At 39.2% G+C, this 26,940-nt stretch overlaps 1 protein-coding gene across 1 annotated transcript in view; it reads right to left on the minus strand.

Annotated features, from left to right (window-relative positions):
* The window catches only part of RECQL (RecQ like helicase), a 54,117-nt gene that overhangs the window by 1,135 nt on the left and 26,042 nt on the right, over positions 1–26,940 (minus strand). Inside the window, exons 6-14 of the mRNA XM_028113183.2 lie at positions 20,501–20,699; positions 12,674–12,840; positions 11,755–11,836; positions 10,658–10,806; positions 10,451–10,568; positions 9,505–9,643; positions 7,878–7,969; positions 660–879; positions 229–358 (exon numbers count right to left, since the gene is read on the minus strand). Of these exons, the coding sequence (XP_027968984.1) occupies positions 229–358; positions 660–879; positions 7,878–7,969; positions 9,505–9,643; positions 10,451–10,568; positions 10,658–10,806; positions 11,755–11,836; positions 12,674–12,840; positions 20,501–20,699 (1,296 nt within the window). The remainder of the gene's footprint in view (positions 1–228; positions 359–659; positions 880–7,877; positions 7,970–9,504; positions 9,644–10,450; positions 10,569–10,657; positions 10,807–11,754; positions 11,837–12,673; positions 12,841–20,500; positions 20,700–26,940) is intronic.

Genomic DNA, 26,940 nt, shown 5'->3' on the forward strand with positions numbered 1-26,940 from the left:
CACATTCTAAAAGGTTGGAAACTCTAGTCTATGTGAAAAGGTAGACTAGTTTAAACTATTAGTTACTATGTCTACAGAAGGTAAAGGTTTGTTTTCTCTCTTCCATGCTCAGATTCTAAGAAGAAAACTGCTTATCTCTTATGTTCTGCTGGGCCCAGGACAGTACTAGTTAGAGCATCCCCTAAGCTCTCATGTGTTTTCAGTATATAGAAAGGAATAGCTAGTTACCCTGAAACAGCTCTGCGTGGGCTTCTCTACTTGCATAGCAATGACATGTGCTTCATTGTTCAGAAGATTGGCTTTAGGTCCTATTTTCAAATATGAGATGGTAGCAAACGCTGTGAAACTGTGGTCTTCTCTGTGGAAGGTAAAGGCTGACACTCAAAGGCTTGCAGAAATTATAAACAAATTTATTAAAAACCATAAATTTTAATAATTTTAATACACTGATAGGGACTGAAACTTGCACAAAACAAACACTTTCTATAAACCACTTTTTTTTGACATACAGTGATCAGTTTAAGTTGGGAGTTTACTAGGTAAATTTTATATGGCATTTAAGAGTTTTATATGAAACTGGAAAACTACTTGTTCTGTTGCAGTTATGAGAAACAATCATAAAGACAACACCAAAGGACAAGAAATGGATTTGTATATACTTAAGATACTGCTGTAGAAGAAGGTGTACAATAATTTTCTCCAGGTCTTCACGAGCAAGTTTGGGCGGAGCAACACCTGCCACTCTCAATTTTGCTGCACCCTTTCCCATCCAAGAATCAATCAGTTTCAGTGGCGTGAGCTTTTCATTCAGGTCCTCTGCCTGCTTCAGGATCTTGATTAGATCTCTGCAGTGTGCTGTGACATTCTTTCTTTCACATGCTGTAATGAGACAGGCAACTGGGATTTAGAAATTACAGCAAGCACAGGCTAGTTGAAGTGGTTTAAAATGAGTCATCCACATCAGCCACCCTAAACTGTTTTGTTCTGCATTAGAACTAGGCTATTCCCTAAGTCTATCACTAAACTAAGTTAGAGTCTCTGTAAGACATTATTGAATTTACAGTAATGTAAAGACAATAAGCTGGTTACCAGAAGACCTTGGGGTATGCTCTAGGAACTAGGGTGTATGCCATACATGACTGAGAGTTATAAGAGAATCCGTCTGTTTTTCATATTTACCTGATTTGTGCTCATTAAGCAACATTTTGAAAACTATGGGTTCCTCCGTATTCTGATTTAGAGACAAGAATGTCCTGCTCAGATACTCCTAATTACTGATTCTAGCACCCTGACATATATGTATCAGACTCTTGTTAATGTGGTCAGTATAACGCAGTATAATAAACTCATATACAAGTTTCTCTAGCTGCAAAGTTAAAATTATAGTGACCTTCACCCACCAAGACATCAAAACTGAGAGAACTGGTTAGTCCCGACTCTTCAGACACAACACACAGGATAAAAAAAGTGAAAATACAGCACCAAAACACTGCTTAATTAGTGTCTGAGTGGTTAGCCATTATCTAGATCAGAAATGATTGACCATAATCTCTCCTTTGCATTAAATTTCTCTTCCCAATCGGTAACTAGCCTTTTCTTATAATAGCATTACTATTCAGAAGAATTTAAACTTTCCTTCACTTAAAAATTTAACATGCCTATAATATAGCAATGTAAGATACATACATCTACACAGCACTTTTCACTTTATTTACCTTTGCTTTAAAACTTCTGAATTGTTGCAGGGCACCTGGGTGGCTCAGTTGTTAAGCATCTGCCTTCAGCTCAGGTCATGGTCCCAGGGTCCTGGGATCGAGCCCCGCATTGGGCTCCCTGCTCAGTAGGAAGCCTGGTTCTCCCTCTCCCACTGCCCCTGATTTGTTCCCTCTCTCACCGTCTCTGTCAAATGAATGAATAAAATCTTTAAAAAAAGGGGGGGGCACCTAGGTGGCTCAGTCGTTAAGCATCTGCCTTCAGCTCAGGTCATGGTCCCAGAGTCCTGGGATCGAGCCTTGCATCAGGCTCCTGGCTCAGCAGGAAGCCTGCTTCTCCCTCTCCCACTCCCCCTGCTTGTGTTCCCTCTCTCGCTGTGTCTCTGTCAAAAATCTTTAAAAAAAAAACCAAAAAACTTTTGAATTGTTGCTTCTGAACCTAGAAAATGCTATTCACAGCTTGCTTAATCCATTTTGGGGTCTAATAATGCCCCCATGTAGTCCTAGCTATATTATATTAGCCTATAAAAATTTAAAAACAATGAACTAGCGAGTGTTCCAGTCTAAGATGGTGACACAGGAAGATCCTGAACTCCCCTCCATGGGCACACCAAATCTACACGTATTTATAGGCAATTCCTCCTGAAGAACAACTGAGGGCTCACTGAACAGCTTCTGTACAACACAGACCACCTAGAGAACAGCGAGAGACTGAGAGGTGGTAACAAAGGGTGACCCCACCCCTGATGCTGCAAGCTGCAGTGCAGAGGATAGTAATGAGGTACCAGGAGCAGATTTATCTATGCTGGGCCACAGAAAATAAAAACCATGGCTTAAAAGAACCACCAGAATATAAAGGAAATAGCCCTTGAACCCTGCTAACTATCTCTGGGTCGGAGGGTCCAGTGAATGCCACAGTTTATGTCCCCCACTACCTTGACAGCATAGATGGGAGCAAGGCCCAGGCGCCCTAACCAGCCTACCACTTCAGTGAACCCTGGGCCCCCAAACCACACCAGCCCCAGCTGTCCCACCAAAGCAGCCCCATGGTGGTGCACGTGAGGACAGCCCTGGTCAGTGCTCACTACAGCTCCACAAAGCACCTCAGAACACTCCAGGCCTGCACTACTTTGGCTTCAGACAGCTTTCTAGGCCATTCCCCAGCTGCTCTGCCCGGACAACCTGGCTTGCACTCACTTCAGCTGTCCTTCCAGGGCACCATCTGTGCAGAGCCCTGTGAATGCCTCAGCCCTTTCAACTACAGCTGACTGCCAGGTTGTCCCCTGCACGAAGCACCCAGGGATCTCCTCAGCCAGCAACCCGCTGCAGCTCTAGCTGCCCCAACCAGGGCACCTTCTGTGCATGCCAGAATACCCAAATTTACACCCACTTTGGTTTCAGCCATCCTGCCAGGGTGCCCTATGCATGGAGAACCCCAGGACCACCCCTGGCTTGTACTCACTTTAGCTTCATCTGTCCTGCCAGGGTACCCTCTGCAAAGAGACTCAGAAATGCCCCAGCCCACACCCACTTAAACTCCAGCCATCCCACCAAGGTGACCCCACTACAGGGTCCCCTGCAACCTCTAGCCCATGCCAGCCACAGCTCCAGCCAGTCAACAAAAATCACTGGGCATATACTATCTACATACACAGGGGAAAACCACACACCAAGACCATTCCTTCAACTTCGGGATAAGTAGCAGTTCTGCTTCATTCATGGAAACACAAAGTCAAGCAAAATAGGGAAACAAGGGAATATGCTCCAAATCAAAAAAACAAGACAAAACCTCAAAATAAGAGATAATGGAGATAATATGCATGATGAAGAGTTTAAAGTAATGATCTTAAAAATGCTTGCTGGACTGAAAAATGAAAAAACTCTAAGAACTTCAACAAAAAACTGTAAACTACAAAGAACCAGAGTTGAAAAATACAACTGAAATAAAACATTAGAGGGAATCAATAGTTGATTAATGGATGCAGAAGAACAGATCAATGATCTGGAAGGTGGGGTAATGGACAGCACCCAGGGTGAACAGCAAAAATAAATAATTTTTTAAAATGAGGATAAGTTAAGGGATCTGTTAGACAATATCAAGTGAACATTCCAGACACAGAAAAGAGAAAGGGGCAGAAAATCTGAAGAAATAGCTGAAAACTTCTCCAAGTAAGGAAACAAACACCCAGATTGAGGAAGCACACAGACCCCCTTAACAAGATGAACTCAATAAGGTCCACAACACAAAATTAAAATGTCAAAGATTAAAGAGAAAACTGTAAAAGCAAGAGAGAAAAAGTTACATAAAAGAAAAACCACATAAGGCTATCAGCTGATTTTTTGGCAGAAACTTTGCAGGCCAGAAGAGTGTGGCACCATACATTCACAGTGCTGAAAGGAAAAAAACCTACAATCAAGAATACCCAGCAAGATTATCATTCAGAATTGAAGAAGAGAGAGTTCACAAACAAAAGGTGTAACAGGAGTTCATCACCACTAAACTGGCCTTATAAGAAATTCTACAGGGACTTCTTTAAGTGGAAAAGAAAAGGCCATAATTAGATGTAGGGAAATTATCAATAAAAAGATGTAATACATGGCAACATATGCATAAACCATGGAGGGGGTGTGAAAAAGAAGTTCTTTTAGAATGTGTTCAAACTTAAATGACCATCATCTAATATACACTGCTTTATACTTAGAATGTTATATATGAACCTCATGGTAACCACAAACCGAACAACTGTAACAGATAAAAAAGGGAAAAAATACAGTATACAGAATACAGTCAATGGTACTGCAATAGTGTTACGTGGTGACAGATGGTAGCTACACTTCAGATGGGCACAGCATAACTTAGAGTTGCTGAATCACTCTGTTGTACATCTGAAACCAATGTAACATTGCATTAACTCAAAAGAAATAAATTAAAAAAATAGGGGCTCTTGGTTGGCTTATCAGTGGAGGATGCAACTCTTGATCTCAGGATCGTGAGTTTGAGCCCCACACTGGGCATAGAGATTACTTTTTAAAAAATTTTAAAAAATAAAACAATAAAAAGGCAAACTTAAAAAAAATGTGGGGAAAAAAAGTAATAGAAAGCCAAACATAACACCACAGGAAGTCATCAATCACAAAGCAAGAAAAGAGAACTACAAAACCAGAAAACAACAAAATGGCAATAAGTAAACAGCTATCAATAATTACTTTAAATGTAAATGGTCTAAAAGTTCCACTCAAAAAACATAGGGTGCTGGAATGATATACAAAAACAAGACTCGGGGTGCCTGGGTGGCTCAGTTAAGCATCTGCCTTTGGCTCAAGTCATGATCCCAGGGTCCTGGGATGGAGTCCCGCATCGGGCTCCCTGCTCAGTGGGGAGCCTGCTTCTCCCTCTCCCTCTGCTGCTGCTCTCTCTTGCTCTCTCTCTCAAATAAATATATAAAACCTTAAAAAAAAAAAAATAAGACTCATCTATATGCTGCCTATAAGAGACTTACTTCAGCCCTAAAGACACATACAGATTAAAAGTAAAGGGATGGAAAAACATGCAAAATGGAAGCAAAAAGAAAAGCCAAGTCCAAGACCAGATGGGTTCACAGATGAATTCTACCAAACATGTATCTCCTCAAACTATACCAAAAAACAGAAGAAGGAAAGCTTCCAAATACATTCCATGAGGCCATAATTACCCTGTTACCAAACCAGACAAAGACAACACACAGAAAGCTACAGGCCAATATCACCTATGCACATAGATGCAAAATTCCTCAACAAAAGATTAGCAAACCACATTCAACCACACATTAAAAGGATCATTCACCAGAATGAAGTGGTACTTATTCCCAGGATACCTGGATGGTTCAATATTTGCAAATTAATCAACGTGATACTCATTTATAAGAGGTAGAATAAAAACCATGTATCATCTGAATAGATGCAGAAAAAGCATCTGACAAAATTCAATACATGTTCATGATAAAAACTCCATAAAGTAGGTGTAGAGGGAACATACTTCAACATAATAAAGGCCATACACGAAGAATCTAGAGCTCACATTACACTCAATAGTGAAAAACTGAGAGCTTTTTCTCCAAGGTCAGGAGCAAGACAAGGGTGTCCACTTTTATTCAACACAGTACTAGAAGTCCTAGCCACAGCAAGAAAAAGAAATAAACCCATATTGGTAAGGAAGAAGTTAAAATATAACTATTTGTAGGTGACATGATACTATACATGGAAAACCTTAAAGACTCCACTAAACTATTAGAATAAACAAATTCAGTAAAGTTGCAGAATACAAAATACACAGAAATCAGTTACATTTCTATACGCTAATAACGAAGTAGCAGAAAGATAAATTAAAAAGACAATTCCATTTACAATTGCACCAAACATAATAAAATACCCAAGAACAAACTTAAACCAAGGAAGCAAGAGAACCTATATTCTGAAAACTATAAAACACTGATGAAAGAAATTGAAGACTATACAAGCAAATGGAAAGATACTTGATGCTCATGGATTGGAAGAATACTGGTAAAATGCCTACTACACAAAGCAATCTACAGATTCAGTGTCATCTCTATCAAAATACCAACACCATTTTAAATAGAAGTAGAACAAATAGTCTTAAAATTTGTATGAGACCACAAAAGACCTCAAAGAAATCTTGAGAAAGAACAAAGCTAATTCAAATCCCAGATTTCAAGATATACTACAAACCTGTAATAATCAAAACAATATGGCACTGGCACAAAAATAGACACAGATCAATGAAAAAGAATAGCCCAGAAATCAACCCACACTTCTTTATCTGATCGATCTATGACAAAGGATGGAAGAATATAGAGAAAAAGACACACTCTCTTCAATAAATGGTGTTGGGAAACCTGGACCACTTTCTTCCCATATACAAAAACAAATTCAAAATGGATTAAAGACCTAAATGTAAGACCTGTAACCATAAAATGCCAGAAGAGAACATAGGCAGTAATTTCTCTGACAATGGCCACAGCAACATTTTTCTGAGTATGTCTCCTCATGCAAGGGAAACAAAAGCAAAAATAAATTACCGGGACCACAGCAAACCAAAAAGCTTTTGCACAGTGAAGAAAGCCATCAACAAAACTAAAAGACAATCTACTGAATGAGAGAAAATATTTGCAAATGACATATCCGATAAAAGGTTAGTATCCAAGATATATAAAGAACTTATACAACTCAAAATCAAAAAACAACAATCATCCAATTAAAAATGGGCAGAAGACCTGAATAGACATTTTCCCAAATAATACCTACAAACAGCCAACAGACACAATGAAAGATGCTCACCATCACTAATCATTAGGGAAATGCAAATCAAAACCACAGTGAGATATCACCTCACACCTATAAGAATTGCTAGAATCAAAAACACAAGAAACAAATGTTGGTGAGGATGTGGAGAAAATGGAACCCTTGAACACTGGTGGCAGCAATACAAACTGATGCAGCCACTGTGGAAGACAATACGGAGATTCCTCAAAAAATTCAAAACAGAACTACCACATGATCCTGTAATTCCCCTACCCAGTACTTACCCCCCCAAAAAACAAAAACACTAATTTGAAAAGATATATGTACCACTACATTTATAGCCAAGTTATGGTAGCATCCCAAGTGTCCACTGATATGCCATTGGGGTATATATACACAATGCAGTATTACTCAGCCATAAAAAAGAATGAGATCTTGTTATTTGCAACAATACGAATGGGCAGAGGGTATTATGCTAAGTGAAATCAGTCAGATAAAGACAATACCATAGGATTTCACTTATATGTAGAATCTAAGAAACAAAACAAGGAATAAACATAAAGCAGAAACTGACCCACAAATACAGAAAACAAACCAATGTTTGCCAGAGGGGAGGGAGGTGGGGGGATGGGTAAAACGGATGAAGGAAAGTGGGAGTATAAGCTTACAGGTACGGAATGAATGAGTCATGTGGTGAGAGGTACAGCACGGGGAATATATAGTCAGTGGCACTGTAACAGCACTGCACGGTGACGGATGGTAGCTACACTTGTAGTGGGCAGCACAGTGTGCAGACTTACGGAATCACTATGTTGTACACCTGACACTAACGTAACACTACTTCAATTAGAAAAACAGTGAACTCACCAATATCTTTACAACAATTATCACACATTCTGTTGCATGCTTCTGAATTCCACACTTCATCAAAATGTTGAGCTATCAATACACGGCGACACCTGCACACACATTTAGAGATACAAATTATTAAATGACCTAAGAAGTTTTAAGAATCCCTATTTCAAAACACAGTTATACATTATATTAGTTTCCTAATGCTGTCATAACATTACCACAAGCTTAGTGGCTTAAAACAACACAAATTTATTATCTTAAATTTCTATAGAAGTCTGATATGGGTCTCTCTGGCTTAAAATCAAGGTGTCATCAGGGAGGGATTTCTTCTGGAGGCTCTAAAGCAGAATCTGTTTCCTTGTCCTTTCCAGTTTCTAGAGAATGCGTGAATTCCTTGGCTCATGCCTCCCCCTCCTCCATCTTCAAAGCCAACGAGTATCATTCCGACCTTCCCTGCTTCCTTCCACATTTAAGGACCCTTGTGATTATACTGAACCCATCCAAACAACCGAGGGTTATACCCTAGTCTCTGGGAGACTGTTCTTCTGCCTACCACATATAATTTTTTCCATATGTATTTGATAAATACTTCTTTTAGAAGTTGTCTAAGATTCTCTTTGAGATTCAATACTGTGCAAAAATTAAGAGAATTTCCCTGATAGCAAAGCAGTTTCTTGTATTTGACTCTAAACCCCAAAATATGCTTCTTGGGAGTCTATTGGATAACTAAGGAAATTTTCACTTTATTTCTTTAACTAGATTGTTGCACCACCTATAGGAAAGAAATGACATTTTCTGTCACAGTCCAATAACTGCTTATAAGTTCAAAATTTTTGAGTCCTTTTTAGGATGGGCAATAAGAGTATAAAAATGACTAATACTAAAAAGCCATCAGGGAACTATATGGTCTAACTAAAACCACCCTAAATAGATTTAAATTTATTTCTTAAGGAGAAAGTTAACCCTGCTCTCAACTATTTCATCAGCTCATCAGCTGGTGAGATGGTACCTGTTACCAAGCTCAGCTCTCAAAATGCCTATCATATATACCTTTTCAAAATTAGTAAAGCATGTAGCTATATTCCAGAGCCAGAGAAAAAAAGGCTTGGACTCATTTGTATCAAAACTTTCAATAAAAGGGGGATGGATGAAATAAGATGAAGGGGATTAAGAGGTACAATCTTCCAGTTATAAAATAAAGTGACCAGGGGATGTAATACACAGCCGAGGGAATATAGTCCTTAATATTGTAACAACTCTGTAGGGTGACAGAGGGTCACTAGACTTACTGTGGTGACCATTTCGTAATGTATATGAATACTGATTCACTATGTTGTATACCTGAAACTAATACAATATTGTATGTCAGTTATTCTTTAATTAAAATCAGCATCTCAATATGCTTGTTTTACTTTAAAAACAAAACAATAAAAAATAGTTTTGGAGGATTATCAGGGAGAGAGAGAGAATCTCTCTTCTTGAATTAAGGCAGATCCTGAGGATTCATGTACTGACATTTGCTTTTACAGGTTTGTACTTGATATTCTACCAGTGCATTTACTTACTGAGCAAATACTCAAAGTAATTTCATACAGTGTTTATGTTTAAATGACAAGTTATAAAAAGGTATGTGGCTTACTTGCTTATGTTTTGACAGTATAACACCATCTCATAAAGCTTCTGTTGTCCCACATTTTCCATCACCACCATTGAACTTATTCTGAATATATCTCCAAAGCCATAATACAAAACACAGTCTGCTTTCATGTCATCTCGACCTATAGTGTGAGAAATCTTGAAATTGTATTACTTGAAAATTTCAAAATATGCAAAAATAATATGTATAAAATCAGCTGACCATGCTTCACAGTGTACATATATCACATCTAGAAATTTCAGAGAAATGAAAATTTTTAACAGCTGCCCTCAAATTATAAAAAGAAAAAAAATGACTAAAGACTTATCAACAATCAGCTTTATAACTTAAAAAAATATGTGCATAATCTAGTTACTGAAGTTATAAACTTGAAACCACTAATTAAAAATTTAGAAGGCAAAGATGGACATCAAATGATCTTAGCAAACATAGGAAACAATTCATAACACTCCCATACAAGTAAGATAAGCACTTAAGTACATAGGTACAATTAAGTATAAAACTGCAAAAAAAATAAAAACTAAAAATTAAAAAAACTACAAAAATGACTTCATTGTTCTAAAATACTAGCTAATAAAGAAGATTTTTTAAAAAAATATTTATTTATTTGAGAGAGAGAATGAGAGAGAGAGAGCACGAGAGGGAAGAGGGTCAGAGGGAGAAGCAGACTGCCCGCTGAGCAGGGAGCCCGATGTGGGACTCGATCCCGGGACTCCAGGATCATGACCCGAGCCGAACGCAGTCGCTTAATCAACTGAGCCACCCAGGCGCCCCGCTAATAAAGAAGATTAAAAATACAGAATCACAATCACTTCTCGGCCTTTTGGCTAAGATCAAGTGTAAAAATACAGAATCATTAAACATCATCTATAGTGTTTTTTTAGAAAAGCTTTGTTAAAATTTACTTCTGGATAAAAGTTGTACATACCTGCACGTCCACTCTCTTGGTAATAATTTTCAATAGATTTACTCATTGAATGATGGATAACAAACCTCACATCTGGTTTATCAATTCCCATACCAAATGCAACTGTGGCCACTACTACCTAAAATGTTTTAACATTTTATGTTAATTAAATCAAGTTAAAATATTTTTAAATGTTAACTAGGACTCTATTGAAGATATATACTTAACCTGAATTTCATTGGCTGACCATCTTTGATGAATATTGGTCTTATCTTCTGGTTCCATATTGGCATGGTACGCTCCTGCTTGAATTCCCAGTTTCTGCAAACTAACTGTAACTTGCTCAGAATCTTTCTGAGAAAAGCAATATATAATTCCTGTAGTAAAATATGTTCAATTGTTAGATATATAATATTTTTAACACACATTCAAGATATTGATTAATGCATGGTAGAAAAAGATTTAGAAAAAATTCCAAGGTCCTGACACATAATGGCTTTCTCATATAATTCAAGATTTGATCAGCAGCTTGCTCTAAAGCACAAATAAGCCCTGGGCCACCAGTCTTGGTTCCCATTACCTCTTTTTTCTCTCGAGTATGATGTGAAAAGTTTCATGTGCAAGTGACTGGGGACCTGCACTGAACACAGGTAACAGATTTCTCTATTTGCAGGGCTGGCCAGAACTTCTCATGTGCTGACTGATAAACCCTGTGAAGCTCCCAGGAGGGATAAAGAGCTGCAGTCTTTCTCAAATTTGACCCTGGAGCTCCTTTCACCCAGGGCACCATTAATATCTCCTGAAAAGCTGTAGAACAGCTTTGAAATGCTCACTTTTACACAAACTCTGTGCTTCAGTAACACCTGTCTCTGCATTAATCCTGGAACATATAGACAAACACTCTCAACTCCATCTACAGTTAACTCATTCAACATGTACTATTTATTCCTTAATGTGTCCTTTGCTATAAAGGACTGTATATTACATCCCTTCAGAAAATCACTGCTTAACCTTCTATCTTATACACAGTGGATACTTACTAAATATGTATATACATATGCATTATATCATTAGGTCCACTGTTTAAAGCAATTAGGTGCAAATAAACAAACATAAAGTTTTATGACTCATAATCTGTCCCATGAGCAATGACACACCCAATTTCTAAGATCACCAAGCAAATGAATTTTATCATACCATTTTCAAGTATCTTCTGCCATGCACTAATATTTTTGGTTGCTAATCATTTATCAGTAGATCAGTGTAATATTAATTACTTTTCAAAAGTTCTCTCTGTCTTCAAAGTTGGTTTGTTTTTGTATTACCTGATTGCCCTTTGTATCTCCCATTAATGAGATTTACAATATCCTCGATAAAATCCTCGGTGTTGGAGGGCTTCTGCCGAACCTAAGAAAAAGCTAACTTATTACAGAGTAAATTAATGAGCACCATCCATGTAGCTGTTTACTTACAACTTTCAGGGTACCATGCTTTTATGGGCACAGTGCTTTTTCTCTTATTCTTATATTCACCTTCCTGACTCTTCTTGATCCTTGGTTTTGAATTTACCGGGGAAGAAGAGGCACAGAAGCAGCAAACAATTTGTAAAGATGGAGACCTTTTTATTTTCTGGGTCTTTTTTGTTTTTTAAGTAGGCTCCATGTCCAGTGTGGAGTCCAACGTGGGGTTTGAACTCACAACCGAAATCAAGAGCTAAGCTGTGATCAAGAGTTCAATGCTTAATTGACTGAGCCACCCAGGTGCCCCTATTTTCTGATGCTACTTTCATAAAAACATAAACCATGGCATAAATAATTTCAGTGAAAACTCAGAAAAATATTATCTATTCTTTTAAAAGGATTAGAAAGGGAAAAAAACAGCTGTAAAGCTATATAATCTAAATGGAGTATCAGCAAATCTTTAATGGCATAGTAATGTATTATTTTGTAAGTAACTTCAAGAAATGTCATTAGGGTCCTTGGTATCAATCTATGCCTTCCCTCCATCCCTGCACAAGAACATGCAACAATTTCACAAGGTGATGTCTTTTATTTAACCCAGCAAAGGATTTATGCAGCAACAGAGATACACGAAGAAAGCATTAATTACTGATCTGCTTATAATCGCCTCCTGATTTTAAAAACTTTTAAACAGAGTTAATTGTTACTCATGTAAATAAACATAATGAAAAGGTAACCTCCACTGCAATCCTTCACAAAAGTAATAAACTGACACAAAAGTTACCTCATAATAAAGATTCGGCCGATTAAAAGAAGCTGTGAAAGTAAAACACTTTTCCACACATAGTATTTTCTGGGCATCCTTCAGAACATGGCTTGTCGCAGTTGCAGTCAGCCCTATTAGTGCGGTGTTAGGGAACTGCCGCTTCAAGATACCAAGTGCCTTGTAATCTGGAAAAGAGAAAACACCAAGTGGCCCACTTCCTATCCTTAAGGAGTAAATGACATCTTACCATAACGCAGTTAAGCAATGGTTGCTGGATTTTCTTTCCCCAGCTCGAGATATCTAATCTGCAGTTGGCTGCCTGGCCTTTTGGAGTAGGCAGGCCACTTCTAACTGGTTCTTCAGAAACACTGTTCTGGCCCGCAGGCAAACTCGCTGTTGAAGAAAGGGAATACTAAAACTAATACTATTTCCAGTAAGCTGTGTGCTGGTCTGCACCCTCTGACCAGTGACTTCAAGAGGCAGTGGCAGTGGCCACAGCATGTGGAATCTCTTACCACTGACAAGAGGTAAGGTATCCCTGCTACCACCACTATCTTCCAAGTGTGGCAAAATCAGACCAGAAAGCTTTTGGTGAATGCGCTGGTTTTTACAGAACTTATTTCTGGGAAACCATTCTGGGCTCATGTTTGTCATGAACGTTTCCATCACTAGACAAGTTGTCCTTAAGTACCTGAACTAATTGGAGAAAGTGGAAAGGAACTGTGGTCGAAACTGCTAAATGCAAAGCTAGAGGACTACTATGAAAACAGAGAAGGTTGTGGTTGGGGAAGTCGTGAAGGTTTCAGGGAGATAACATTTGAGTTGGGTCTTGAAGGACATGAGAAACTCACTAGGAAGGGCAGAAGAAACCACCAGGCAGACAAAGCACATACACTGCAAAGACACCGGCATGAAATGACCTGTCATAGTCAGACAACAGCCAGCAGGTCCGTCGGGCTAACTCACAGGGTGTTGAGCTGGGTGCATCTACTGTCAACTCTAGGAAGCTGGGAACCACGTTCCCTGTATGGCTCCAGGTGAGAGCTGGCCCAAAAGAGGACCTTGTGCGAGGTGGGGAAGGCAGAAGTGAACTACCAGCTACCATGACTCTCTGAAGATCTTTCCAGGCAGATGGGAAGAGGGATAGATGCAGAGGTGCCCAGCCAGTTCTAGCTTGTCCTAGTTTTTTTTTGCACTTCTTCCCAACTATAGGCCTTGCCCACCAACAGGCCCCACTACATGCTTGGTAGCAGACCCACAGCGCTGACAGCTATTCAGAGAGATCTTACCAGAGACCTCTCACGAGCTTCCCCTTTGTGGCTCCCTCTGGCACTGGCCATGCCAGTTGGACTCCCCTACAAGCTCTAGTTGATCTCCCACACCAGTGCTTCAGGAAACCAGGGACTTTTCTATGATCCTCCATCCTTTACATCCCCCGTCCTCATACCACTGTACAGGGTTTGCTTCCTAACATAAATCCCTCATCACCTGTCATTCACAGTAGAAACCCAAGAACTAGAACCCCATAGGTTCTGGTGACTATTGGGATATGGGCCCTGGGGAAGACGGAGTGGGGAGCAGGCAGAGGGAAGGGGAGGGAAAGAATCCAAGATTCATCCATTTGTGCCAAGCATGTCTCCAGGTACTGAAGATTAAGTGGTGAACAAAACAAGGATGCTACGTTAATGGAAGTATAATTCAAGCAAAGAAACCAAACAAAACAGAGTAAATCAGTAAGTATGTTATTATCAGAGAGTGAGAAGGACTCACAGTGGTAAGCCCAGTTTATCAGGAATATAAGGAGGGAGGAAGGAAGAATAGGAAATCGGATAGAGACAAACAGGACAGACCACATATCGCCTTATGGACCCCAGTTAAGAATATGGAATTTATGGGGCGCCTGAGTGGCTCAGTTGGTTAGGCGTCTGCCTTCAGCTCAGGTCATGATCCCAGGGTCCTGGGATCGAGCCCCGCATCGAGCTCCCTGCTCAGCGGGAAGTCTGCTTCTCCCTCTCCCTCTGCTCCTGCACTCTCTCTCTCTCTAATAAATAAATAAAATCTTAAAAAAAATATGGAATTTATTCTAAGTACAAAGAAGATCTGCCAGGTAGTTTAGGAAGGGAAGTACAGGGTTTGATTTATACATAGAAAAGACCACTTTGGTTACTGTGTGGGGAATGAACTATAAAAGAGTAAGACTGGAATCACAGACTAGTGATTGAGCCATTGTAGTAGGCCAGTGGAAAGGAACCCAAGTGGACCTAAGAGACCACAGTACTGACAAAGAGAAGTGGACAAACTTGAGATTCGGTTCAGAGGTAGAGTTGACAGGACTTGGTGATGGACTGGATCTGCAGAGGTAGGATGAACCAAGCATGATGTGCCACTATTACATTATTTGTTCTCAGCTCCAACTCCACCCTTCTATAACCTGCTCTGCGGCGCTGGAGCGGGCAATCTGCACACTCCATATCTGCTTTGCCAGGTGGCCCTAGAAGGACAGAGTATGAGGCTGGGGGAAGAAGAAGGGTCTTGTTCCTTCCTTTTTGCTTCCTGTAGGCTTGCTTGTGTTCTCAAGAACATCACCCAAAAGGCTTCTTCATCCCTACAGCAGCACTGTGTCTTCATAGGAGCAGCTAAATACAGTTGGCTGTTTTTCCAAGGTTTGGAGAACCCGCTTCATCACAGGTCCCCCCCCCCCCGCCTCCTCTAAGAGACACCAGCACCAGGGAGCTGTACCTCCTCAGAGGTCAGAGTTTCAGCTCCACAAAGACCCTCTTCTCAAGCTTATTACTTCCAACTTTGTCTTCCTGTTCAGCAAAAAGACAAGATGCACACTCTCACTACTCTTATTCAACATAGTACTGGAAGTCCTAGCCAGAGAAACTGGGCAAGAAAAATAAAAGACATCCAAATTGAAACAGAGTAAGTTGAACTGTCACTATTTGCAGATGACATGCAATTATATATAGAAAATTTGTAGGAGACAAAATGAAAACACAAAAATCAGTTGTGGTTTTTTTTTTTTTTTAAAGATTATTTATTTCACAGAGAAAGAGAGTACAAGCAAGGGGAGTGGCAGAGGAGGAAGGAGAAGCAGGCTCTCCGCTGAGCAGGGAGACTGACGGGCTCAATCCCAGGACCCTGGGATCATGACCTGAGCCAAAGGCAGACACTTAACCAACTGAGCCACCCAGGTGCCCCTGTTGTGTTTCTATATACTAATAACAGACTATTAGAAAGAGAAATTAAGAAAACAATTCCATTTACAATTGCATCAAGAATAAAATGCCAAGGGATAAATGTAACCAAGGAGGTAAAGACCTATACACTTTTGAAAACTGTAAGACACTGATACAAGCAATTGAAAATAACACAAATAAATGGAAAGATATTCTGTGTCTATGAACTAGAAGATTTAGCACTGTTAAAATATCCATATACCCAGAGCAATCAACAGATTCAATGCAATCCCTATCAAGAGTCCAATGGCATTTTTCACAGAACTAGAAACAACAAACCTAAAATTTGTATGGAACCACAAAAGGACCCCAATAGCCTAGGCAATCCTAACAAAGAAGAACAAAGCTGGAAGCATCAAACTTCCTGATTTCAAACCATATCACAAAGTGATAGTAATCAAAATGGTATGGTATTAGCATTAAGACACAAACATGGATCAACAAAACAGAATAAAGAACCCAAAAATAAACCCATACATATACAGCCAATTAATTTATGACAAAGGCATCAAGAATACACAATGGAGAAGCAACAGACTCCTCGATAAATGGTATTGGGAAAACTAGAGAGCCACATGCAAAAGAAATGAAACTGAAACCTTATACCATATACAACTCAACTCAAAATGGATTAGCCTTGAACATAACACTTGGAACCATAACAGTACCAGAAAAAAAATAGGGAATAAGCTCCAGACACTGACTTGGCAATGATTTACTGGATCTGACATAAAAAAAGCAAAGGAAACAAAAGCAAAAATGTGTAAGTGGGACTACATAAAACTATAAAATGCTTTTGTACAGCAAAGGAAACCATCAACATAACGAAAAAGAAACCTATAGACTAGGAGAAAATATTTGCAACTCTATGATAAAAGGTTAACATAAAAACTATACAAAGAACTCATTCAACTCAACAGCAGAAAAAAAACCCAAAAATCTGATTCAAAAATAGGCAGAGGATCTGGATAGACATTTTTCTAGAGAAGACATACAAATAGCCAATAGGTACCTGAAAAGGTCTTCAGCATCACTAATCATCACGAAATGCAAATCAAAACCACAATGAAATATCACTTCACACTTGTTAGGATGGCTATCATCAAATAACAAAGCATGGGAGAAAAGAGAACCCTGGTGCACTGCTGGTACAGCCACTATGGTATTGTACAGCCACTATGGAAGACAATATCAGGGGCACCTGGGTGGCTCAGTCGGTGAACCAACTGACTCATGATTTCGGCTCAGGTCATGATCTCAGAGTCATGATATCAAGCCCCACGATGGGCTCTGCACTCAGCAGGGAGTCTGCTTCTCTCTGCCCCTCCCTCCACTACTATAAGCATGTGTACTCTCTCTCTAAAATAAATAAATGTTTAAAAAAGGGGGGAAAAAGTGTGGAGGTTCATCAAAAATTTAAAAATAAAATTACCACATGACCCAACAATTCCACTTCTGGGTATTGTATCCAAAGGAAACGAAACCACTATCTTGAAAAGATATCTACATCTCTATATTCACTGGAGCATTATGTATAATAGCCAACGCACGGAAACAATCTAAGCGTGCACTGATACATGAATAAAGAAAATACGGTATGTATATATACATAGACACACAATGCAATACTATTTGGCCTTAAAAAATAAGGAAATTCTGCTACTTGCAACAACATGGATGAACCCTGAGAGCATTATGCTAAGTGATATAAGAGAAAGACAAACACTAATATGATATCACTTATATGTGGAATCTTTAAAAAAAAACAACCTCAAAGATACAGAGAACACACTGGTGGTTGCCAGAGGTGAGGGATGGGGGTGGGCAAAATGGGTGAAGGGGGTCAAAAGGTACAAACTTTTAGTTATATAACTACTATCTTATACAACTAAGACTAATACAAGGTTGTATGTCAATTATATCTCAATTAAACATTTTTAAAAAATGGGTAGGAAGGGAAGAATGAAGGCGGGGAAATCGGAGGGGGAGATGAACCATGAGAGACAATGGACTCTGAGAAACAAACTGAGGGTTCTAGAGGGGAGGGGGGTGGGGGGATGGGTTAGCCTGGTGATGGGTATTAAAGAGGGCACGTTCTGTGTGGAGCACTGGATGTTATACGCAACAATAAATCATGGAACACTACATCAAAAACTAATAATATAATGTATGGTGACTAACATAACATAATAACAAAAAGAAGGAAAAAAATGGGTATACATTTCCAATAAACAATTAGCAACATAAATCTGCAGCTGAAGAGGAAGAGGACTAGATACGGGAACAACTGATGACAGGTGGCAGCTTATCTGCAGAGACAATGCAAGTGATGGTAACACACAAGCAAGGGTTCTCATCCGAAGTGATCAAACCACTGAGGCTGGAAATATACGGCAAAGGTGAGAAACCTGATATTTTCAGTAGCTGCAGACAACTCTTTGGAGTAGTCTGATTAACATGGTGGGGTCTCCAGTTGAAAGGACAGTATATATACTGCCTAAGGCATTTAAATCAAAACTTAAAAAAAAAAAAAAACTGTGCCCCCAATAATTCTGAAGGTAGAGAACTGTGTCCTCAGGCCACGAGTCCACCATGTCTGGGGAAGTGTAAGAAAAGGTGAGAACAGATCAGAACCGCAGGGAACACTAACATTCAGGGTGGCAGCAAAGGAAGGAGAATGAAGGCAGTGAGAACGCAGAGGAACCATGTCAAAGCCTCTGTCACAGTAACCACAGTAACCACGGGAGCAAGGGGCAAGGAGAGAGGTGAACCAGGAAACGCTCCTCCTGCTCCAGAAGTTAATCGGGAAGAGGAATGCAGACCAGCCCCCTGGATTAAGGCAGTGAGGAGTGGGGGGTCACGGTCACCTGTGAGGCAGAAGTGACTCAGTGAATTCGGAAAGGAAGGAAGGTGAGAAACAGATGGTGAGTTCAGAGGATGAGGCGAAAGGAAGAGCAGAAACAGGACAACACCATAAAGGGGTGGGAAAAGTCGAAGCCTAGTTCAGTTTCTTTGTTTTTAGAGAGTCTTAAGATTCAGGAGAGACACCTGGGGGCTCAGTTGAGCGTCTGACTCTTGATTTCGTCTCAGATCATGATCTCAGGTTGTGAGATGGAGCCCAGTGATGTGCTCCGGGCTCAGGGCAGAGTCGGCTTTTCCCTCTCCCTCTGCTCCTCCCCCTCCCCCTCGCTCACTCATTCTCTCCCTCTCTCAAGTTAAATAAATAAATAAAATCTTAAAAAAAAAAAAGATGGGGTGCCTGCGTGGCTCAGTCAGTTAAGGGTCTGCCTTTGGCTCAGGTCATGATCCCAGGGTCCTGGGATCGAGCCCCCATCAGGCTCCCGGCTCAGCAGAGAGCCTGTTTCTCCCTTTGCCCCTCCCCCCACTTGTGTGCTCGCTCGCTCTCTCTCGCTCGCTCACTCTCTCTCTCTCAGATAAATAAATCTTTTTAAAAAAATTTAAACATTTTAAAAAACGATGCAGGAGTGAAGACTTTGACAGAGCGAGACCTTAAGAAGGCAGGAGAGGATGAAGTGGGAGGAGTCATGGTAACCCTTACAAGAAATGGTCTCTTTTACCTTAAGAAGAGAAAACAAGATTACTAATGTATGGAAGGAGAAAGAGGAGACCTCCAGACCTGCTGGCACCTATTTCCTGGGGACCAGGAGGCATCCACTAAGTAGGAGGACCTATAGGCACGAAAAGCTTGCTGGGAGAAATGCTTACAGGAGACGCATCAGGGACAAGTAAAACACAGCGGAGTCTGATTGAAATCGACCTGAGGTGGAAATGAATGCAGCTGTGCAATTTTTTCCTGGCAGCGTTTAGTACTGAAACAGCACGAATGGGGGAAGCAGAAGCCGGGAGCGGTCCAGCAGCTCAGTCTGGCACAGAGACTGAGGCAGGTAAAATGCCAGGAAAACCACGAGAAACAGAAGTGGCAACAGCAGAGTCTGGAAGGAGGAGAGAGTGACCATCAGGTGGCATCTGGAGCTGTGGACAAATACACGGAGGGATTAAAGGGGACCCTAGGGGTCCATATGTGTGTGAAAGCAAGTTCAGAAAGAAATGAGGTTGAAATCATGAACAGGATTTTTTAAATTTAAGGTTGTTTTGCACAGAGCAAGTCCGGGTGATCTGCTTCCAGCTATGACTGCAGGATTAGGTTGGAGGAGTAAAGAACGGGGTTACTAAAATACCCCACAGCACTGTAACCCCGTGGTGGTAGTTGGGTATGTATCTGGAAATGGATGGCAGAGACCCTGACTGATGATTAAAGGAGACAGCTCCAAAGCAGATACGAATTCCTCAATGGATGCGAAGGAGAACCCGGTGTCAGTAAACCTTTATGGCTAAAGGTGGGAGAGAATCATGTTGCTGAGAAACATGCATGTCAAAGGATAAAGGCAATCAGACTAAGTGCTACCCTGGAGGGGAATAAAGAGATTGAAGACTCTGCCTCTTGGTTCCCCTTATATTAAGGTAAGAGAAAATCAGTAATAACTGGCTAAGGAAATAATTTTAATGGAAGCAGGGATTTCCATCATGTAAGTAAGAAAATAGTCCCTAGGATCAAGGAGTGTTCTAGATACATCATACATACCAGGTCTGAAATCATGTCCCCAGTGGCTACAGCAATGAACTTCATCCACAGCAATCCGGGTAAATCTTCTGGCTTCATAGGCTTTCTCTAGTCTGGACATGAACATTTTGCTTTTTGCAATTTTCTCTGGGGTCACATAAATTAGCTTTAGCTTGGAGTTTTTATTTACCATTTCAGCATGAACCCATTTCACATGCTCCTATTGAAAGCAAAAACAGATACAATTATGGAACTAAGCTAGTAGACTGGGATACTAAGCAGTAAATGAAGATGCTCATTACTCAAACTCAAAGTTACTCAAGCAACAGCCTTGGACTATTTTAGCAGATGTTGAGTTCATTAAAACTGAGCCTATGTCCCAGTACTAAACTTCAGGGCAGTTGTAAATAGCATTTTACATGTTTACTTGTATCCAAAGGCTGATAAAAAGAATGATCTCATTTGACAAAAAAAAAAAAACAGAACAAAAAATAAAAATGAAAACACTCTGGGGCACCTGGGTGGCTCGGTGGGTTGAGTGTCCGACTCTTGATTTCAGCTCAGGTCATGACCTCAGGGTCATGGGATCAAGCCCCAGGTTGGCTCTGCGCTCAGTGCCAAGTCTGCTTGTCCATCTCTGTCCGCCCCTCCCCCCAACTCCTGCTCTATCAAATAAATAAATAAATAAAATCTTAAAAGAAAAAAAAAATCCCTGACTCTCCAGAACTTCTGGCAGAGTAAGTGGAGAAGCAAGGTTAAGAAAAGTTGTATTCACAGTCTATGAACTGCTAGTGAAAACAAACAGAAAATTGGACTTGACCTTGACCCATCCTTTCTCTTTTTTTTCTCTCCAATTTTTCAAACAGCAGTGATGTGCCATGAACCTCTAGTTATCTGCAACTTCTAGCTGCTTTCTATTATTATTACTCTCTTTTTCAGGATTAAGGACATACAGGAGTAGAAAGCAATATTCTCCACATTCATTCTGTTGAATGAGACAGCAATTTGGACATGAAAGTTTAAATAAAACTAGAAATAGATGGGAAAAACTAAAGGAACCACGGCTACCTGGAGATATAGCTGACACCAGGTCTGGAAGGAAATATGCAAAATGAGCATAGAGTAACTTTTCATAAAAGCAAGCAAGGAGTCAAAAACTATGGGGTGAAGAAAAAAGATTCAGGAGCCAACCTGAAGAGGTGCTCACTGCCCAAACATAGGACTATTTCAGCATAATAAAGAATAGTATGGATTAAGATCTAACAAATATGTTAAATGTCCATAAATTTATAATGATACTTAAAAAAGAACAAATTGAACATCACAAGGAGATAATCAGAAAACCAAAATGTAGTGAACTACAAGACAAAGACCCTGATTTAATTTAAATTTGCATGGGGAAAAAACAAGAAATAAGGGGAAGCTACAGAAAAATCAACAAAATACAACATACTCCATCAATCTATTCTGGAACACGATTTAAAAAAAAAATTTTGGATGAGAATATTTTTACTTGATGATGTTAATGAATCAACACTAAATGTTTTAGGTGTGATGATGTCATTGTAATTATATCTTTCTCATACATACTGAAGGAGTTACAACTGAAATGATATAATGTCTGGGAAAGAAAGAAAAGAAAGGAAAGAAAGGAAAAGGAAAAGAAAGGAAAAGGAAGAAAGAAAAGAAAGAAAGAAAAGAAAGAAAGAAAAGAAAGAAAGAAAAGAAAGAAAAAAAGAAAGAAAAAGAAAGAAAAAGAAAGAAAGAAAGAAAGAAAGAAAGAAAGAAAAGAAAGAAAAAAAGAAAGAAAAAGAAAGAAAAAGAAAGAAAAAGAAAGAAAAAAAGAAAGAAAGAAAGAAAGAAAGAAAGAAAGAAAGAAAGAGAGAGAGAGAAAGAAAGAAAAAAGGAAGGAAGGAAGGAAGGAAGGGAAGGAAGGGAAGGAAGGAAAGGAAGGAAAGGAAGGAAAGGAAGGAAAGGAAGGAAAGAAAGAAACCAATCAAGGGGGGGTAAACTCCAGGTGTACAAATGAAAAAAAACTGGTCATATGCTGATAACTGTTAAAGGTGGCTAATGGGTACTTGGCAGTTGTATTATGATTCTACTTTTCTATCTTTTGAAAATTTTAGTAACATCCTTTGTAAAAAAGAATAGGTGAGAAATGCTTATTCAAAAGATGAAGAGTCCATTCCAAAACAGACGAAATTCCACAGGGAAAGGGTACCTTGCTAGTAATGCACCATCTGTATTTAATTATATTCCATAATTAGAAATTCTTACCATTTTCTAACAGAAAATATAAAACAGGTCAGCTAATGTTTGCTGTAAAGTGCCAGGTAGTAAATATTAGGTTTTGTGGGCCATACAATAACACAACTACTCTGCCATTATTGTGTGAAACAGTGGTAGACAACATATAAATGAATAAGCATGGTTGTGTTCCAATAAAACTTTATGGACACTGAAATCTAAATTTCACATAATTTTCACACTTCACAAAGTACTCTCATTCATTTTTTTTAAACATTCAAAAATATAAAAATCAAGAGCTGCCTTGGTGGCTCGGTTGAGTGTCTGACTCTTAGTTTTAGCTCAGATCGTGATCTCAGGATTGTGGGATCGAGCCCCATGTCAGGTTCCACAATCAGTGGGGAGCGTGCTCCCCATCTCCTCCCTCTGCTCCTCCGCCCACACCCGCGTGCACTTTCTCTCTCTGAAATAAATAAATCTTTAAAGTGTATATATACTTTTATAAATACCAAGCAGCAAAGACTAGAAAGGAACAGAGAACACCACCAGAACCACCAACTTTACAGGTAACACAATGGCACTAAATTCTTATCTTTCAATAATCACTCTGAATGTAAATAGACTAATTGCTCCAATCAAAAGACACAGGGTATCAGAATGGATAAAACAAGACCCATCTATACACTGCCTACAAGAGGCTCATTTTAGACCTAAAGACACCTGCCTATTGAAAGAGAGGGAATGGAGAAACGCCTAACATACTAATGGACGTCAAAAGAAAGCCAGAATAGCCATACTTATACCAGACAAACTAGATTTTAAACCAAAGACTGTAACAAGAGATGAATGAGGGCACTAATATCATAATTAAGGAGTCTATCAATCAAGAAGATCTAACCATTATAAATATGCCCCCAACTTGGGAGCACCCAAATATATGGATCAATTAATAACAAACATAAAGAAATTCATTGACAATAATACAATAACAGCAGAGGACACTAACAGCAAAAGACAGACCATCTAAGCAGAAAATCAACAAGGAAATAATGGCTTTGAATGACACACAGGACCAGATGGACGTAACAGATATATTCAGAACACTTCATCCTAAAGCAGAATACACATTCTTTTCGAGTGCACATGGAACATTCTCCAGAAAAGACCACATACTGGGTCAAAATCAGCCCTCAACAAGTACAAAAAGACTGAGATTATACGATACAGATTTTCAGATCACAGCACTCTGAAACTTGAAGTCAACAACAAGAAAAAATTTGGAAAGACCACAAATACATGAAGTTAAAGAACATCTTACTAGAGAATGAATTGTTCAACCAGAAAATTTAAGACGAAATTAAAAAGTACATGGAAGCAAATGAAAATGAAAACATGACAAACAGAACAGTTCAATGAAATCAAGAGCCAGTTCTTTGAAAGAATTAATAAAACTGATAAACCCCTAGCCAGACTTATCAAAAAGAGAAAGGGCCAAAAATAAAATCACGAATCAAAGAGGAGAGATCACAACTAATACCACAGAAACACAATTAGAATTTATGAAAAATTATAGGCCAACAAACTGGGCAATCTGGAAGAAATGGACAAATTCCTAGAAACATACAAACTATGAAAGCTAAGACAGGAAGAAACAGAAAATTTGAACAGACCCATAACCAGCAAAGAAACTGAATCAGTAATCAAATATTTCCCAACAAACAAAAGTCTAAGGCCAGATGGCTTCCCAAGGGAATTCTACCAGACATTTAAAGAAAAGTTAGTACCTATTCTTCTCATATTATTCCAAAAACAGAAATGAAGGAAAACTTCCAAACTCATTCTACAAGGCTGGTATGACCTTGATTCCAAAACCAAAGATCCCACTAAAAGGGAGAATTACAGACCAACATCCCTGAACAAGGATGCAAAAATTCTCAACAAGATACTAGCAATTGAATCCAATGGTGCATTAAAAGAATTATTCACCATGATCAAGTAGGATTTATTCCTGGGTTGCAGGGGTGGTTCAATATTCGCAAATCAATCAACATGATACACCACATTAATAGAAGAAAGTGTAAGAACCATATCATCCTCTCAATAGATACAGAAAAAACACTTGACAAAATATGCATCCATTCTTGATAAAAACCCTCAACGAAGATGGGATAGATGGAACATACCTCACTATCATAAAGGCCATATAAGAAGGACCCACAACTAATATCCTCAGCAGGGAAAAGCTGAGAGCTTTCCCCTACAGTCAGGATCAATATAGGGATATCCACTCTCAGCATTACTATTTAGCATAGTAAGGGAAGTTCCAGCCTCAGCAATCAGGCAAGAAAAAGAAATAAAAGGCATCCAAATTGGCAAGGAAGAAATCAAACTTTTACTATGTGCAAACGACATGAAAGAAAACTATGTATGTATGTTTTCTATGTAGAAAACCCAAAAGACTCCACCAAAAAATTGCTAGAACTAATACATGAATTCAGCAAAGTCACAGGATATAAAAGCAATGCAGAGAAATCCGTTCCATTTCCATACACCAATAATGAAACAACAGAAAAAGAAATCAAGGAATCAATCCCATTTACAATTGCACCAAAAACCATAAGATACCTAGGAATAAACCTAACCAAAGAGGTAAAGGATCTGTACTCTAAAAACTTTGTAAGACTTATAAAAGAAATTGAAGAGGACACAAAGAAATGGAAAAACATTCCATGTTCATGGATTGGAAGAAAATTGTTAAAATGTCTATACCACCCTGCCCAAAGCAATCTACATATTTAATGCAATCCTTACCAAAATACCACCAGCACTTTTCCCAGAGCTAGAACAATCTTAAAATTTGTATGGAACCACAAAAAAACCCAAAGAGCTAACCAACCCTGCAAAAGAAAACCAAAGCTGGAGGCATCATGATTCCAGATTTCAAGTTATATTACAAAGCTGTAGTCATCAAGACAGAATGGTACTGGCACAAAAAAAAGACACACAGATCAATGAAACAGAACAGAAAATCCAGAAATGGACTCACAGATCTATGGTCAACTAATCTTCGACAAAGCAGGAAAGAATATGCAATGGAGAAAAGACAGTCTCTTCAACAAATGGTGTTGGGAAAACTGGACAGCAACATGCAGAAGAATGAAACTGGACCACTTCCTTACACCATACACAAAATTAAATTCAAAAGGGATGAAGAACCTAACTGTGAGTAGGAAACCATCAAAATCCTAGAGGAGAACATAGGCAGCAATGTCTTTGACATCAGCCTAGCAACTTCTTCCTAGACACATCACCACAGGCAAGGGAAACAAAAGGAAAAATGAACTATTGGGACTTCATCAGGATAAAAAGCTTCTGCACAGCAAAAGAAACAATCAACAAAACTAAAAGGCAGCCTACGGAATAGGAGATGATATCTGCAAATGATATATCTGATAAAGGGTTAGTATCCAAAATTTATAAAGAACTTACCAAGCTCAATACCCAAAAATCTGGTTAAGAAATGGGCAGTAGACATGAACAGACATTTTTTCAAAGAAGACATCCAGATGGCTAACAGACACATGGAAAGATGCTCAACATCACTCAACATCAGGGAAATACAAATCAAAACCACGATGATACCACTTCACACCTGTCAGAATGGCTAAAATTAACAACATAAAAAACAACAGCTGTTGGTGAGGATGTGGAGAAAGGGGAGTCCTCTTGCACTGTTGGTGGGAATGTACACTGACGCAGCCACTCTGGAAAACAGCATGCAGTTTCCTCAAAAAGTTAAAAATAGAACTACCCTACAATCCAGCAAATGCACTACTAGGTATTTACCCAAAGGATAATACAGATTCGAAAGGGTACATGCACCCTGATGTTTATAGCAGCATTATCAACAATAGCCAAACTATGGAAAGAGACCAAATGTCCATCAACTGATGAATGGATAAAGAAGATGTGGGGTGTGTGTGTGTGTATACAAATATTTATAATGGAATATTACTCAGCCATCAAAAAGAATGAAATCTTCCCATTTGCAAGGATGTGGATAGAGCTAGAGTGTCCTATGCTACGTGAAATAAGTCAATCAGAGAAAGACAAATACCATATGATTCCACTCATATGTGGAATCTAAGAAACAAAACAGGGGTGACTGGGTGGCTCAACTGGTTGAGCATCCGACCCTTGGTTTCCACTCAGTT

The sequence above is a fragment of the Eumetopias jubatus genome, unplaced genomic scaffold (assembly GCF_037043125.1).
Source record: "Eumetopias jubatus isolate StellerSeaLion01/CBP00866 unplaced genomic scaffold, mEumJub1_p1.0 scaffold_8, whole genome shotgun sequence".
NCBI classification, from domain to species: domain Eukaryota; kingdom Metazoa; phylum Chordata; class Mammalia; order Carnivora; family Otariidae; genus Eumetopias; species Eumetopias jubatus.